The sequence below is a fragment of the Ahaetulla prasina genome, chromosome 3 (assembly GCF_028640845.1).
Source record: "Ahaetulla prasina isolate Xishuangbanna chromosome 3, ASM2864084v1, whole genome shotgun sequence".
Classification (NCBI taxonomy): Eukaryota; Metazoa; Chordata; class Lepidosauria; order Squamata; family Colubridae; genus Ahaetulla; species Ahaetulla prasina.
The window spans coordinates 51,658,404-51,671,125 of NC_080541.1; the positions used below are offsets into that span (position 1 = coordinate 51,658,404).

At 39.0% G+C, this 12,722-nt stretch overlaps 1 protein-coding gene across 4 annotated transcripts in view; it reads right to left on the bottom strand.

The window, feature by feature from the left end:
- The window catches only part of SPIDR (scaffold protein involved in DNA repair), a 192,556-nt gene that overhangs the window by 110,671 nt on the left and 69,163 nt on the right, over positions 1–12,722 (bottom strand). For all 4 annotated transcript variants that reach the window (XM_058177653.1, XM_058177652.1, XM_058177655.1 and 1 more), the window contains one exon: positions 60–279. In XM_058177653.1, coding sequence (XP_058033636.1) covers positions 60–279 — 220 coding nt within the window. The remainder of the gene's footprint in view (positions 1–59; positions 280–12,722) is intronic.

A 12,722-nucleotide genomic window follows, 5' to 3' on the forward strand; every position in this document is an offset into this window, starting at 1 on the left:
ACTGGCTCTGATATGATTGGTTGAGGGTATGATTGGTTGAGAATGTTTTATGTACTTACCAAGGAGGATGAATATATATGACGTCCTGTGGTACTGCCTTCAAATGAGCTGTTGTTTCTTTTGCAAAAAGAACTTTAAGTCTTGGCTGAATTTCAACTATTTCTTTTATGATAGAACCATCAGCACAAATTTGTCCCAGTTGATGACAGATAGCTATGCAAAGAGTACATTCTTCATGCATTTCTAAGATCTTCACAATTAATACACCAGGTTTGCCACCTAGAAGTTAAGCAATAAAAGACAATTAAGAATTGATGAAAACATATGAAAAGAAAATTTTCTAAAACTCCTCAGCTACAAATAAGAAATCAGAAATGAGTTTATATGGACTTCTTTTAATTGCAAAGGCCTTCAAGAAAACAAAACTTTGTATCTGTTATAGAACAGTTTATTCTTAAGTGCTTTTTAATATACTTAAACATTAAATAATATGTAATAACAAAATGGAATTATATTTAAGACTATGTTATCCAAACATTTCCAATTATTTGGCTTGTTAGAAACTGACATGAAAAACATGTGCTAGAGACTCTCATAGGCTAGTAGTTTTTGCAGTTATGAGGCAATTTCCTGTATTTTTATCAAAACAACACTCCTCAAAGGACCTAGACTAAATTGGCAGGCCTCATAATCTCACTTATGAAAAAAGTTAGCATCTAAGAACTTAAGTTATCCTTTGTCATTTTAGTAGAAAGAAAATTTTCTAATAAAGAAAATACAGAGAGAGCAAGAGAGAGTAAATCGAAAATAGAAAAATATAAATTGTGCAATAAAATCTCAAAGCAAGGGGAAGCTAGTGTGCAACTATAATTTTGTCCATTGTGAATATCTCATGAACTATTGAAGAATGATAGCAAAATCATTTTTACCAGTATAAATGCCAACTTTAATGAGTTGATTGATCATATAAAGAACAGACTACTACAGCTTCTGTGGACAGCAAAATTTATGTGTTTGCTCTTATTTAAAAGCTGTATCCTGTTATTCCCCTACCTTCCCCCCTTATATTAGATTGTATTTTAATATTTGTGTATGAAACATAATGAAGATATTTATTTTAAAAAGCTGTCCAGCAAAGGAAAAACAAAAAACACATTTGACACTTTGAAATATTAAAGCATCCGAAAGATCTCCTGTGATGTTTGAATATGGTGTCCCAGGATTTCTAAGTAACTGGAAAGTACAGCCAAGAAGGGGCTTAAAGCACAACATCAAAGAAAACCTGTTCCTGAAACTGCAGCTGCCCTATCAGTTAGGTTCTACATGGAACTCACAAGGCTAAGTTCTTCCCTGGAAGGCAATTCTTTTCAAATACTTGCCTATAAAAGTTACATGTCAAATGTGGAGGGAGAAATTTGTTGTAAAATCTAGAAATATATCACTATGGAATAGAAGAAAGTTCTATCTAAAACTTAAAAATCCACCTGATTCCACTTACTCATTTCCAATCTGATTGTTGTATCTTTCTTGTATTGCAAAAAAATTCAAAACGGTCAGAACCACGTCTCTGCTAAAAGCTCACCAGGTATAATGTGCTGAAGCCAAGGCCTGGCATGGTAGAAGAGACCAAAACAAAAACAGCAATTCCTGCCTTTCCTGAATTGCTTTTCTTTTATAAGTCTTATTCCTTCTTGGTGTATGTAGACAAAGTCAGTCTGCACTCATATATAATTCATTGAATGACTGCCTCTCTCTTTCTCTCTCTCTCCCCCCCACCCCCTCACACACACCACCACCATCACCTTTGCAAATTTGCTGTGAGGAGAAAATGAGGAAATTGAGAATATTTGTTACCTTTGAGTTCTTGGATGAAAAGTAAGGCATGAATAAAATACATATGTATATAAATCTTTATTTTCATTACTGATTTCATTAGCGGTAGATTTCCAATTAGCCTCACAACTGATTTTAATTTAAAGAAGTTAAGTACCAGTAAGTGAAATACCAAGGACCAATTTGAAAAATGAATATAAATACCTGGCATACTATTCATTTCATGGATACGTATATGCTTATTTGAGCCCTTAAATTGTTTTTAGCACTAGATAAAAAACATTTGAAAATAAATCTAAATTTATATTTAAAAAAATAAGCAAGGATGTGCAAAATATTATGTACAAAAGCCAGCCAATTACAGGTGGCCTGTGTCAGCAGATATATTTGAACTAGGCATAGATACAAAACATGTTCCAGGCAGGAGTGATTGAAGAAAACAAATAGGGCCATTTGCAGCAAGTAAGTGGGGATTAACATTTTGGTGTAGTGGTTAAGGCATCAGGCTAGAAACTGGGAGACTCTGAGTTCTAGTCCTGTGTTAGGCATGAAACCAGCTGATGACGTTGGGTCACTCACTCTATCTCAGTCCCAGGAAAGAAATAATGGCAAATCCATTTTGAAAATGCTGCCAGGGAAACTGCAAACACTTGTTGCCAACGTTTTAAAAAACAACAACCAAACACCTGACTTGAAGGCATTTTTAAGGGCTCTGGAGAGATTGTTTGGTAAGTTAACCTGCAGCCCACGTGGAAGACAAAGTGAGAGATGGTAAGACATATTCAGCCTTCCATTACATATCCCATAAGATTCCTGTTTTAGGTTTTCAGTTCAACCTAATTTCCTGTTTTTGTTTTGAGTTGAAAATAACACTAATTCTGTGGTTTGTACACACTCCAAGAAACAAGAATCAGCAATCTTTCAAATATCTAGTAAAAGATAAACAGGGCAGTTTGTATGACTACACTTGAAGTAAGTTTTCTCCATTTCTAGAATCAAGTCCAGTCCACTCCTCTACTCCTCCTCTGGTTGAATAGCACTGAATGGTTCAATTAATTAGTTATGGAAAATAGATTATATCAAACTAAGGACAAGTAATTTTTAGCACTTAGACTTTTTTTTAAGAAATTCATACATTAATTATACCTCAAACTCAGTTTTACTGGCAGTTGCAAGTCTAGTTTCTACCTTCTCAGAGGCAGCTTACATTTAAGGCCATACCTTGATTGACTAAGAGCTTTCAGGAAAAGTATGCTTGGGCATGTGTGTGTATGCACATACAAAGGCAGACCATTCTAAATTAAAGTCCTCTCTCAGCAGTTGCTTGATTTTGAATATATGTCAGGTTCAGGCTGCATTTAGCTATTCTAACATTCTCTCCTATATATTTTTATTTTTATTTATTTATTTATTTTGTCAAACACAACAATATATATAAGTATAAGCATGAAATAACCACACAAAATGAATACAGCCAAAGGGAACATTAGGACAGGAACGGTAGGCACGCTGGTGCTCTTATGCACGCCCCTTACAGACCTCTTAGGAATGGGTTGAGGTCAACAGTAGACAGTCTTAGGTTAAAGTTTTGGGGATTTTGGGATGAGACCACGGATATATATTCCAATTCCTTAGGTCTTATCCTCAAAATCTAGATGATAAGATAGGTGAAAACGCTGTAATGAACAGGTGAATGCAGACAAGATACAGCCAAATAATTCAATTTAATTATATTTATTTATTCATATTTTTATAGCTGCTTATCTTCTGTCAATAACACTTAGCAGCTCACAGCAATTAAAACAATACCCAAACAACAAAATCAATAAAAAGCAGCATTAAAAACAGAAAAATGATTATAATCAGCACAACATCCAATCAGTACCTCACAATTAACACATCAAAGAATTCTTAAAAGTACTATTATTATTATTATTATTTATTGGATTTCTAGACCCGAAGGACTCAGGGCGGTGTACAGCCAAGATAAAACATAAACCATGTACAATTAAAAATGAATTAAGAAACTTATTATACAATTGGCCGAAAAATTAAAATATTTAAAATCTAAAAACCCCAATTTAAAACATAAATAGAATTTAAAATTTAAAAATCTAGACAGTTTAAAAGAAAAGCCTTAAGCCAGCCCCACGCGAATGAACAGATGTGTTTTCAATTCGCGGCGAAAGGTCCGAAGGTCAGGTATTTGGCGTAGAACAGGGGGAAGCTCGTTCCAGAGAGTAGGAGCCCCCACAGAGAAGGATCTTCCCCTGGGGGCCGCCTGCCGACATTGCTTGGCAGACGGCATCCTGAGATGTCCTTCTCTGTGTGAGCGTACGGGTCGGTGGGAGGCATGGGGTAACAGCAGGCAGTCCCGTAAGTACCCAGGCCCCAAGCCATGGAGCGCTTTGAAGGTGGTAACCAAAACCTTGAAATGCACCCGAAAGGTAACAGGTAGCCAGTGCAGTCTGCGCAGGAGAGGTGTTACATGGGAGCTACATGGAACTCCCTCTATCACCCGCGCAGCTGCGTTCTGGACCAACTGAAGCCTCTTCAGTTGGTCCAGAACTATGGTGGCAGCTATATCAAGCAGACAAAAGATTGAAGCAAAAAAACATACACAAAGTTAATTTGCATGGAGAAACGTAGACATACTAACTAAAATTGTCATTTCCATTAGCAAATTGGTATGAATCCGATTCATTCAGAAAGGTTTGTTTGGCTAGAAACTCTCATACATATTTCACCAATCTGCTATAAAAGAATTCAAAATAGATCTCTTAACTCTGCCCCTTCTCCCTCATTCTACTATGTTTACTATTAGTTTTACATCATCCATATGGTGATAGCATTTATTTTTCGTTTCCAATGCAGGAAGTGAGCATCTGCCTTTGCTTCTCTGAGGAAGGACATGCTATTGCCAAATAACTGCAGCAATAACATTCTGGACTTCTAAATTATATCCTCTGAGAAGTTGACATATGCTCTAATGAGAAATTGTTGTGGTATCAAAAGCAGCCAGAAAAGATGGCCAGCTACTGTCATCTTGGTATTTTTTTTTAAAATAACTATGAGCCAGGGCTCTTGCAATCAAAAAACTATGTGCATTCATAACAGAAACAACTCAGAAAAGCAAAATAGCCTCCATGACTGGGAACTAGAGAACTTAACTAATGGAGAGTGTTTGATAAAGCACTGCTGCCTTTGTAGCGAAAAGTGATATTTAAGCTCAAATACATTACTCTTTCTAATGAAAAGAAATGGATGGGATTTTCTCCTCTCATTATATGCTTTATTTTATAGACACATACTGTATATTGTTTTGGCCCCATTTGAATAGTTCAGAGCTAGTTCTGTTATACTGCTGAATGAGTAGACCTGGATTCTGTTAGATTTTGAATGAGAATCAATGTAAGGGGAGGGAGGGAGGGAGGAAGGAAGGAAGGAAGGAAGGAAGGAAGGAAGGAAGGAAGGAAGTTTCAACTGATATAAGCTATCAAATGTTTCCCTGTTCTAGCAACTAAAGAAGGTTCTAGAGAGCAACTGAGGATTCTGAACAGCTTACTCTCTAGTTCCTCATGCTATGATTATTCAATCAGATGATCTGAGTGATGACAAATTATTGGCTTCTAATCTTGGCAAGCATTTTGGAGGTCTTTCTTTCACTTTGAAAATGACATTCAGAGCCTATATTGGGTTCAGAGTGGGTCATTACTCTGATTGCTTCTGGAGTGAGCCAACACTCAAGAAGATAGGCTCAAGTTACAGAAAGATCTTGACAGACTTGAACATTGGGCGCTATCTAGCAAAATGAAATTCAGCAGTGAAAAAAGTAAGGTTCTACATTTAGGCAAAAAAAACCAAAATGCACAGGTACCGTATATGTGGTACCTTGCTCAAAAGTAGTAGCTGTGAGAGGGATCTTGGAGTCCTAGTGGATAACCATTTAGATATGAGCCAGCAGTGTGCAGCAGCTGCTAAAAAAAGCCAACACAGTTCTGGGCTGCATAAACAGAGGGATAGAATCAAGATCACGTGAAGTGTTAGTGCCACTTTATAATGCCTTGGTAAGGCCACACTTGGAATATTGCATCCAGTTTTGGTCGCCACGATGTAAAAAAGATTTTGAGACTCTAGAAAGAGTGCAGAGAAGAGCAACAAAGATGATTAGGGGACTGGAGGCTAATATGAAGAACGGTTGCAGGAACTGGGTATGTCTAGTTTAATAAAAAGAAGGACTAGGGGAGACATGATAGCAGTGTTCCAATATCTCAGGGGTTGCCACAAAAAAGAGGGAGTCGGGCTGTTCTCCAAAGCACCTGAGGGTAGAACAAGAAGCAATGGGTGGAAACTGATCAAGGAAAGAAGCAACTTAGAACTAAAGAGAAATTTCCTGACAGTTAGAACAATTAATCAGTGGAACGACTTGCCTGCAGAAGTTGTGAATGCTCCAACACTGGAAATTTTTAAGAAAATGTTGGATAACCATCTGACTGAGATGGTGTAGGGTTTCCTGCCTGGGCAGGGGGTTGGACTAGAAGGCCTCCAAGGTCCCTTCCAACTCTGTTGTTATATTATATTATATTATAGATCTGTAACATAAACTAGATGAATAAGGCATTGATTTGCTGCTCCTCTTCTGCAAGAAGCTCAATCTCTTTGATCTTCAATTTCTCCAAATACATAAAAGGAAGCATCAGAAACCTTTCCTCTGAAGCCCAAGATTTCTGTTGCTAAGTGAAACATTTGTTAAGTGAGTTTTGCTCCATTTTACGACCTTTCTTGTCACTGTTGTTGAGTGTGGTTGTTAATTTAGGTTGTTAAGTTAACAACCTTAGGTTGTTAACCACACTGAGGCTGTTAACTTAGTAACACGGTTATTAAGTGAATTTGGCTTCTCCATTGACTTTGCTTGCCAGAAGGTTACAAAAGAGATCACATGACCTCAGGGACAGTGCAACCTTCATAAATATGAGTCACTTGCCAAGCATCTGAATTTTGATCATGTGACCATGGGGAATGCAGCAATGGTTATAAGTGTGAAGCATGGTCATACGTCACTTTTTTTAGTGCTGTTGTAATTTCGAACATTCACTAAATGAACTGTTGTAAATCGAGGACTACCTATATAACTAGAATTATCCTACAGATAATATTACGATATTCTCTCAGGCAGATTATATACCTGACAAAATGTATTTATGTATGGATATTTTTGTTTGAACTACGATTCAGTCATTCACTTTAAGTTTTTAATAAAGCAAATTATCTAGCAATTATTTAAAAATCCAATCAAAAATATATAATCTGCTTTTAAACAATTGAATATTGTTCCCCAATATAACAAATGCACAATTCTTTTGTTTCTCATTGTTACTTAATCTCAGAGTCATATCTCTAAAAACGACACAGTATAAATAACTGCAATGCCACTTACCATTTGAAATAATTTCATTATGTTAAATTCTATCATTCAAGCAAAACAGAATTATAGTGTTAACAACTAATTTTATAATGAAATCTGAAATTCATCAAATGACTTCCAGACAATAAGAGACAATGAACTTGACATGACTAATTCTGCTGTTGGCTTCTTCAGAGCAGATTTAGATCTTGGGGGGGCGGGGGGGAGGAGCCATATCCTTACATACTGTCCATGTTTAATGAATGGAATGCTCACTGCCTATGATCAATGGATATTTAGATATTATTTATTCAGTGAATGCTAGAAGTAAATATTTTAGAGTTCCAGAGTATGGCAGATGTGTATGAGGATAATGAGATATTCTGGAATTTCCATTTTCTAAAGGCATTATAACTTGAATGACCGATATAACTGAAGTCCTTCTTATAGTCAAAGAAATGGATTTTTAAAATTAAAAGATAGGACATTCCTATATCATTGGCAGCGATTCCATTAAAACCACTGTCCATTTCAATGAGGCCTTCATATAATCTTTATCTGGTGGTTTTGTTTTTCTCCAATTTTCTGATTTGTTTCCTTGTTCACTCATGTTTTCTATCCCTCTTCACTTCTTTATGGATTTCTCCCTCATTTCTGATGTTTTCTTTTCATTTTCCTTTAAAAAAACTTTGTTAGACTTACTATTATTCCATTTCCACAAGAACACAGAAAGCAATGTGCATCAAGCTGAAATGTTTCATTTGTGAAAGTATGTGATTTTAAATGCCACAATGTCATTGTCTATTATATTCTTTCTGTTCTTCTACATATGCTATAGAGCACTGCACACTAGAACAACTAGACACAAGAACAGTTTTTTCCCAAAGGCTATCACTCTGCTAAACAAATAATTCCATCAACACTGTCAAACTATTTACTGAATCTGCACTACTATTAATCTTCTCATAGTTCCCATCACCAATCTCTTTCCAATTATGACTGTATGACTGTAACTTGTTGCTGGCAATCCTTATGATTTATATTAATATACTGACCATCAATTGTGTTGTAAATGTTGTACCTTGATGAACGTATCTTTTCTTTTATGTACACTGAGAGCATATGCACCAAGACAAATTCCTTGTGTGTCCAATCACACTTGGCCAATAAAATTCTATTCTATTCTATTCTATATACACTTCTTTCTCTGGAGTATGAAGGAACGCCAGATGACCAAAAGGTCAGTATTTTGGAAAGTCCCGAGAAAAGCCCAGCAGCAAAAAAAAAGTGGGTACTACTTAAATTATCTTCCCTGTAGAAATTGTTCTTTAGGAGAACTTTTCTATGCTGAACATTTAGGATGGTTTCTTTCCAAAAATATAATCCTGTTAAGTCTGCAAAGCTTATTATCAATTATATAACAACATTCTTTCATTGTTCTTATTTTCTGTTGAAGGAGGTTACAGATACTTCTGCACAGGTGTACCAACTAAGCAGAAGACATCTGGCAGGAGAAGCTTTTTAAACATAAAACCAATGACTCAATCCATAGAGAAAAAAGGGGAGTGTACACACATTGTACAAACTTAAGTAAGTGCTACTTTAAGCCTAATCATAAAAGCTTAGACTTGAAAAATGTTTACTTTTACTTAAATAGCACTTTACTTTCCTCAAATAAGATAGGCAAATGTGAGAAAAAACTACAGGCATATAATCCTATTTGGAAGTCTATGATTTAAGATAAAGATATTGATACCTATTTTCTAGCTTCTTTTAAACAAATCTCTTGGGAAATTGTAAAGGCTACTAATTAACAAACGTGTTTGTATGTGCAGAAAGAGACAAAGTATACTTTTTTTTCAACAACAACAAAAAATGAGGTGATCAGAGGTCACAAAAGGAACACTGGAAATCTGCCATTCTCTAGAACTCTAAAATATTTACAGGTACTTATATCATTTACTGAAATTGACAGCAAATATAAAATATAGTGTTATTAAGATATTGGAGGGAGGCAATTAAATAGTCTTATCAATAAAAATAATCTAAATGGAGTATGGGCATTATTGCACCCTTAAAACGCAGGCTTTCATTCAAAAGCAGAAGCCAAATGGCATTGTCCTTTTTGTAATTTCTTTAAACTAGAGCATGCACATTTCAAAGTTGGGTCTTGGTCATACAGAGAAGGCCTGTGAAACATGTCAGATTCAAAAATAAAAATCTTCATAGAACTCAAAGACACATGACTATCTGCATCTTCTTAAAGTACAGACAATTTCAGAAAGAAGAAAATTCTGGTTTAAGGAATTGTAGATAAGTCCTGTATCCTACCATTAATATGGAGGTATAATGTAAATCTACATTTTACTCTTTTTTTGAGAGGGAGAAAAAAATCCAGAATTTTTTTTAAAAATGTGATAGGTAACTGAGAAACTTATACTCTTTTGCCCATTGACTATCTTCTGGCTCATTCCTCCTCCACATTTTTGTTCTCTGTTAATCAAATGTAAATATGTAATATATTTGATAATACAAGAAGTCAACCATGCCATATGCCATCTGCCATCATCTGCAATTGGAAAGAGCATTGCCTCACCTGAACAGCTCTTCTCAGTGGCTGCGGAATAGTCCAGAAATGGCTGTTGTTGCAGTCAGATCTGCCCAGAGACTGAGTTGTAAAATCCTTAGACACGCCCTCCTGCCCTCTCGCTTTCCAGTTTTTTGGTGAAGTTGTGGCTGCAAAATGTTAGAAATAGCTGGCTCCAGGCCTTATGCCCGCAAGGGTGGGGCTGGACTATTCCGCAGCCACTGAGAAGAGCCATTCAGGTGAGACAATGCTCCTTCTCCAGTGCAGCTGCAGAATAGTCCAGGAATGGGACATACCAAAACCTCGCTGTCCTAAGGGCGGGTAGTCATTGGGTCTGGATTCCCCAAGGCCAAATGCACCTATTGTAAAACCCTCCTACCAAAGGATGCCTCTGCCAATGCAAAGATGTCCAACTTATAATGGCGAATGAAAGGCGAGGGCATAGTCCAGGTGGCTGCTCTACAAATGTCTTCCAGGGAAGCTTGCGTCGACCGGGCATCAGTGGTAGCTGCGCTTCTAGTCAAATGTGCAGTTATCTGTCTGGGAATCAGAATTGACTGCTTCTGGTAAGCTTTGGTGATACTTGCCTTCAGCCAGCGACCGATGGTCACAGGGACACCCTGGTGCCCAACGAAGCAGGCTGGAAGGAGACAAACAGAGCCTCAGATTTCCTGGTGGTGCGGTTCCTTTGATATAATCTTGAGAGTCCTTTTTACATCCAAGATATGCCAACGTCTCTCCAGGGCATGGGACGGCCCTGGACAGAAGTTTGGCAGGATAACCTCCTGGGCCCTATGGAACCATGAGTTAACCTTGGGGATGAAGGAAGGATCAAGTCTCAGGATGACTCTATCCGGATGAAAGATGCAGAGATCAGCTCTAACAGAAAGAGCTGCCATCTCGGATATGCGCCTAACTGAATTTTATAGCTACTAGAAATGCCACTATAAAATGAGAGTCAAATATCTGAGGCTCGTGGTCCGTAGGGGCTCAAAGGGTGGCTCTGTAAGGGCGTGCAAAACCTTGGGCAACTCCCAAGTTGGATATCTATGAACAGTGGGAGGTCTCAAATTTTTTGCCCCATGAATGAATCTGCAGATGACAGGGTGTTGCCCCATGAATGAATCTGCAGATGACAGGGTGTTGCGTAAGAGGGCCTTGGTCTTCACCTGTCAGTACAGTGGCTAAAGCCGCGACCTGCCTTCAAATGGTATTGTGCAACAACCCTTTGTCCAGACCGTCCTGCAGGAAGTCGAGTACCTGTGGGTCAGAAGCAGAAGTAGGGAGGACATGATGCAATTGTTGTGATTCATCAGCAGCCTGGGGAGCTGTTGGCGGAATTGGACTGCGATGAGCCTTTTCCTAATGCCCGCATGAGATGAGCTGCCAAAAGACAGGAGCAGCTCAAGCAGAGAGGTCACCTCGGGAGTAGGGCCAAGAGATCATTGGCCCCTCCCATAAGGTTTAAAAGGAGACCAGCACCGGTGTCTCTGTTTGCCAGAAAGCAATGTTGCAGCTGCTCTCTTTGCTCTGTTCTCTGCTCTGGACGTTTATCAGAAAAGACCTTGGCAGTTATCCAGATTGAACCAGGTTTGAGATAACCAAAGACTGTTTGTTTGTGAAGCCTTTGTTTCATTTTGAGTTACCCGGTGCTGGGAATGAATTAATTAATTCCCAGCTGCTTGAATAATGTGTATTTTTACTAAGGACTGCGTTTGTTGCTACCTGCTCAGGTTGGGGTCACAACAGCAATGTACACCATCGGACAAACCCAGCCCAGGTGGCATTGTAGATTCTGGTGGTCGATGGTCTCCTGGCCGCTTGGATGGTTTGTATGACCTTGTCCGAGTACTTGTCCCTTCCTAGGAGGATCCCTTCAAGTGTCAGGCGGTCAGTTGGAGCCATCCTGGCTCCGAGTGTTCTAAGACCCCCTGGCTGAGAGAGATCCTCTCCAGAGGGATTCGCCAGGGCCAGGATGCAGAGTGGCTGACTAAGTCTGCGAACCATGGCCACCTGGGCCAATGAGGAGTGACCAGGAGAACCTCTGCTTCATCCGAGATCACTCTCCGAATCACCCCCGGAATGCATAAAGAAGGCCTGGAGGCCTGGAGGCCAAGCACAGTGGAGGGTATTGGCCCCTTCTACTCTCGGAGTTGGAAACCTCATGAAAAAGTGACGAAGTTGGGAATTTGCCGGTGATGCAAACAGTTCTATTGTTGGTTGACTGAACCATATTTCCTGAAAGATTGCCAGATGGAGGCACCATTTGGCATTGTCCACAGTAGTCCTGCTCAGGTAGCCTGCCTGAGCGTTCAGTGTCCCTGCAATATGCTCCGCCTAGAGTGAGAGAATTTCAGTTCTGCCCACTTTCCTAGCCTCAAGGATTCTCCCATGAGACGGCGTGAGTTGGTTTCTCCCTGGCGGTTGACATCAGCTTTTGATGCAACATTGTTGGTGAGCACAAATATGTGTCTCCCCTGTATGGAATCCTGAAAGTGATTGAGGGCCAGATGAATCGCCCTCAACTCCAGCTTGTTGGCAAGGTCCTGCAGGGACCAGCAACCTTGTGCTACTTAGGCCTGGAGGTGAGCCCCCCATCAGACTTGTGTCTGATGTGAGCATTACCCTGGTGGGCTCCCTGAAGACACTGCTCTTGTCGAGGACTGAGAATACCCACCAGTGAAATGACTTTAGGACTGGCAATGACATTGTGACACTGGTCAGTGAATTTGATCATTTCGCCTTCTGATGAGGGAGCATGAAACATTGGAGACTGCAATCGTGTAAGCGTGCCTAAGGGACTATGACCATGCATGAAATCATCTTGCCCAGTCATGTGGACAAGGTTGCAATGGGAACCCAGGAGTTCTGTTGAATCTGAGCTATCAGGGCCCTTAT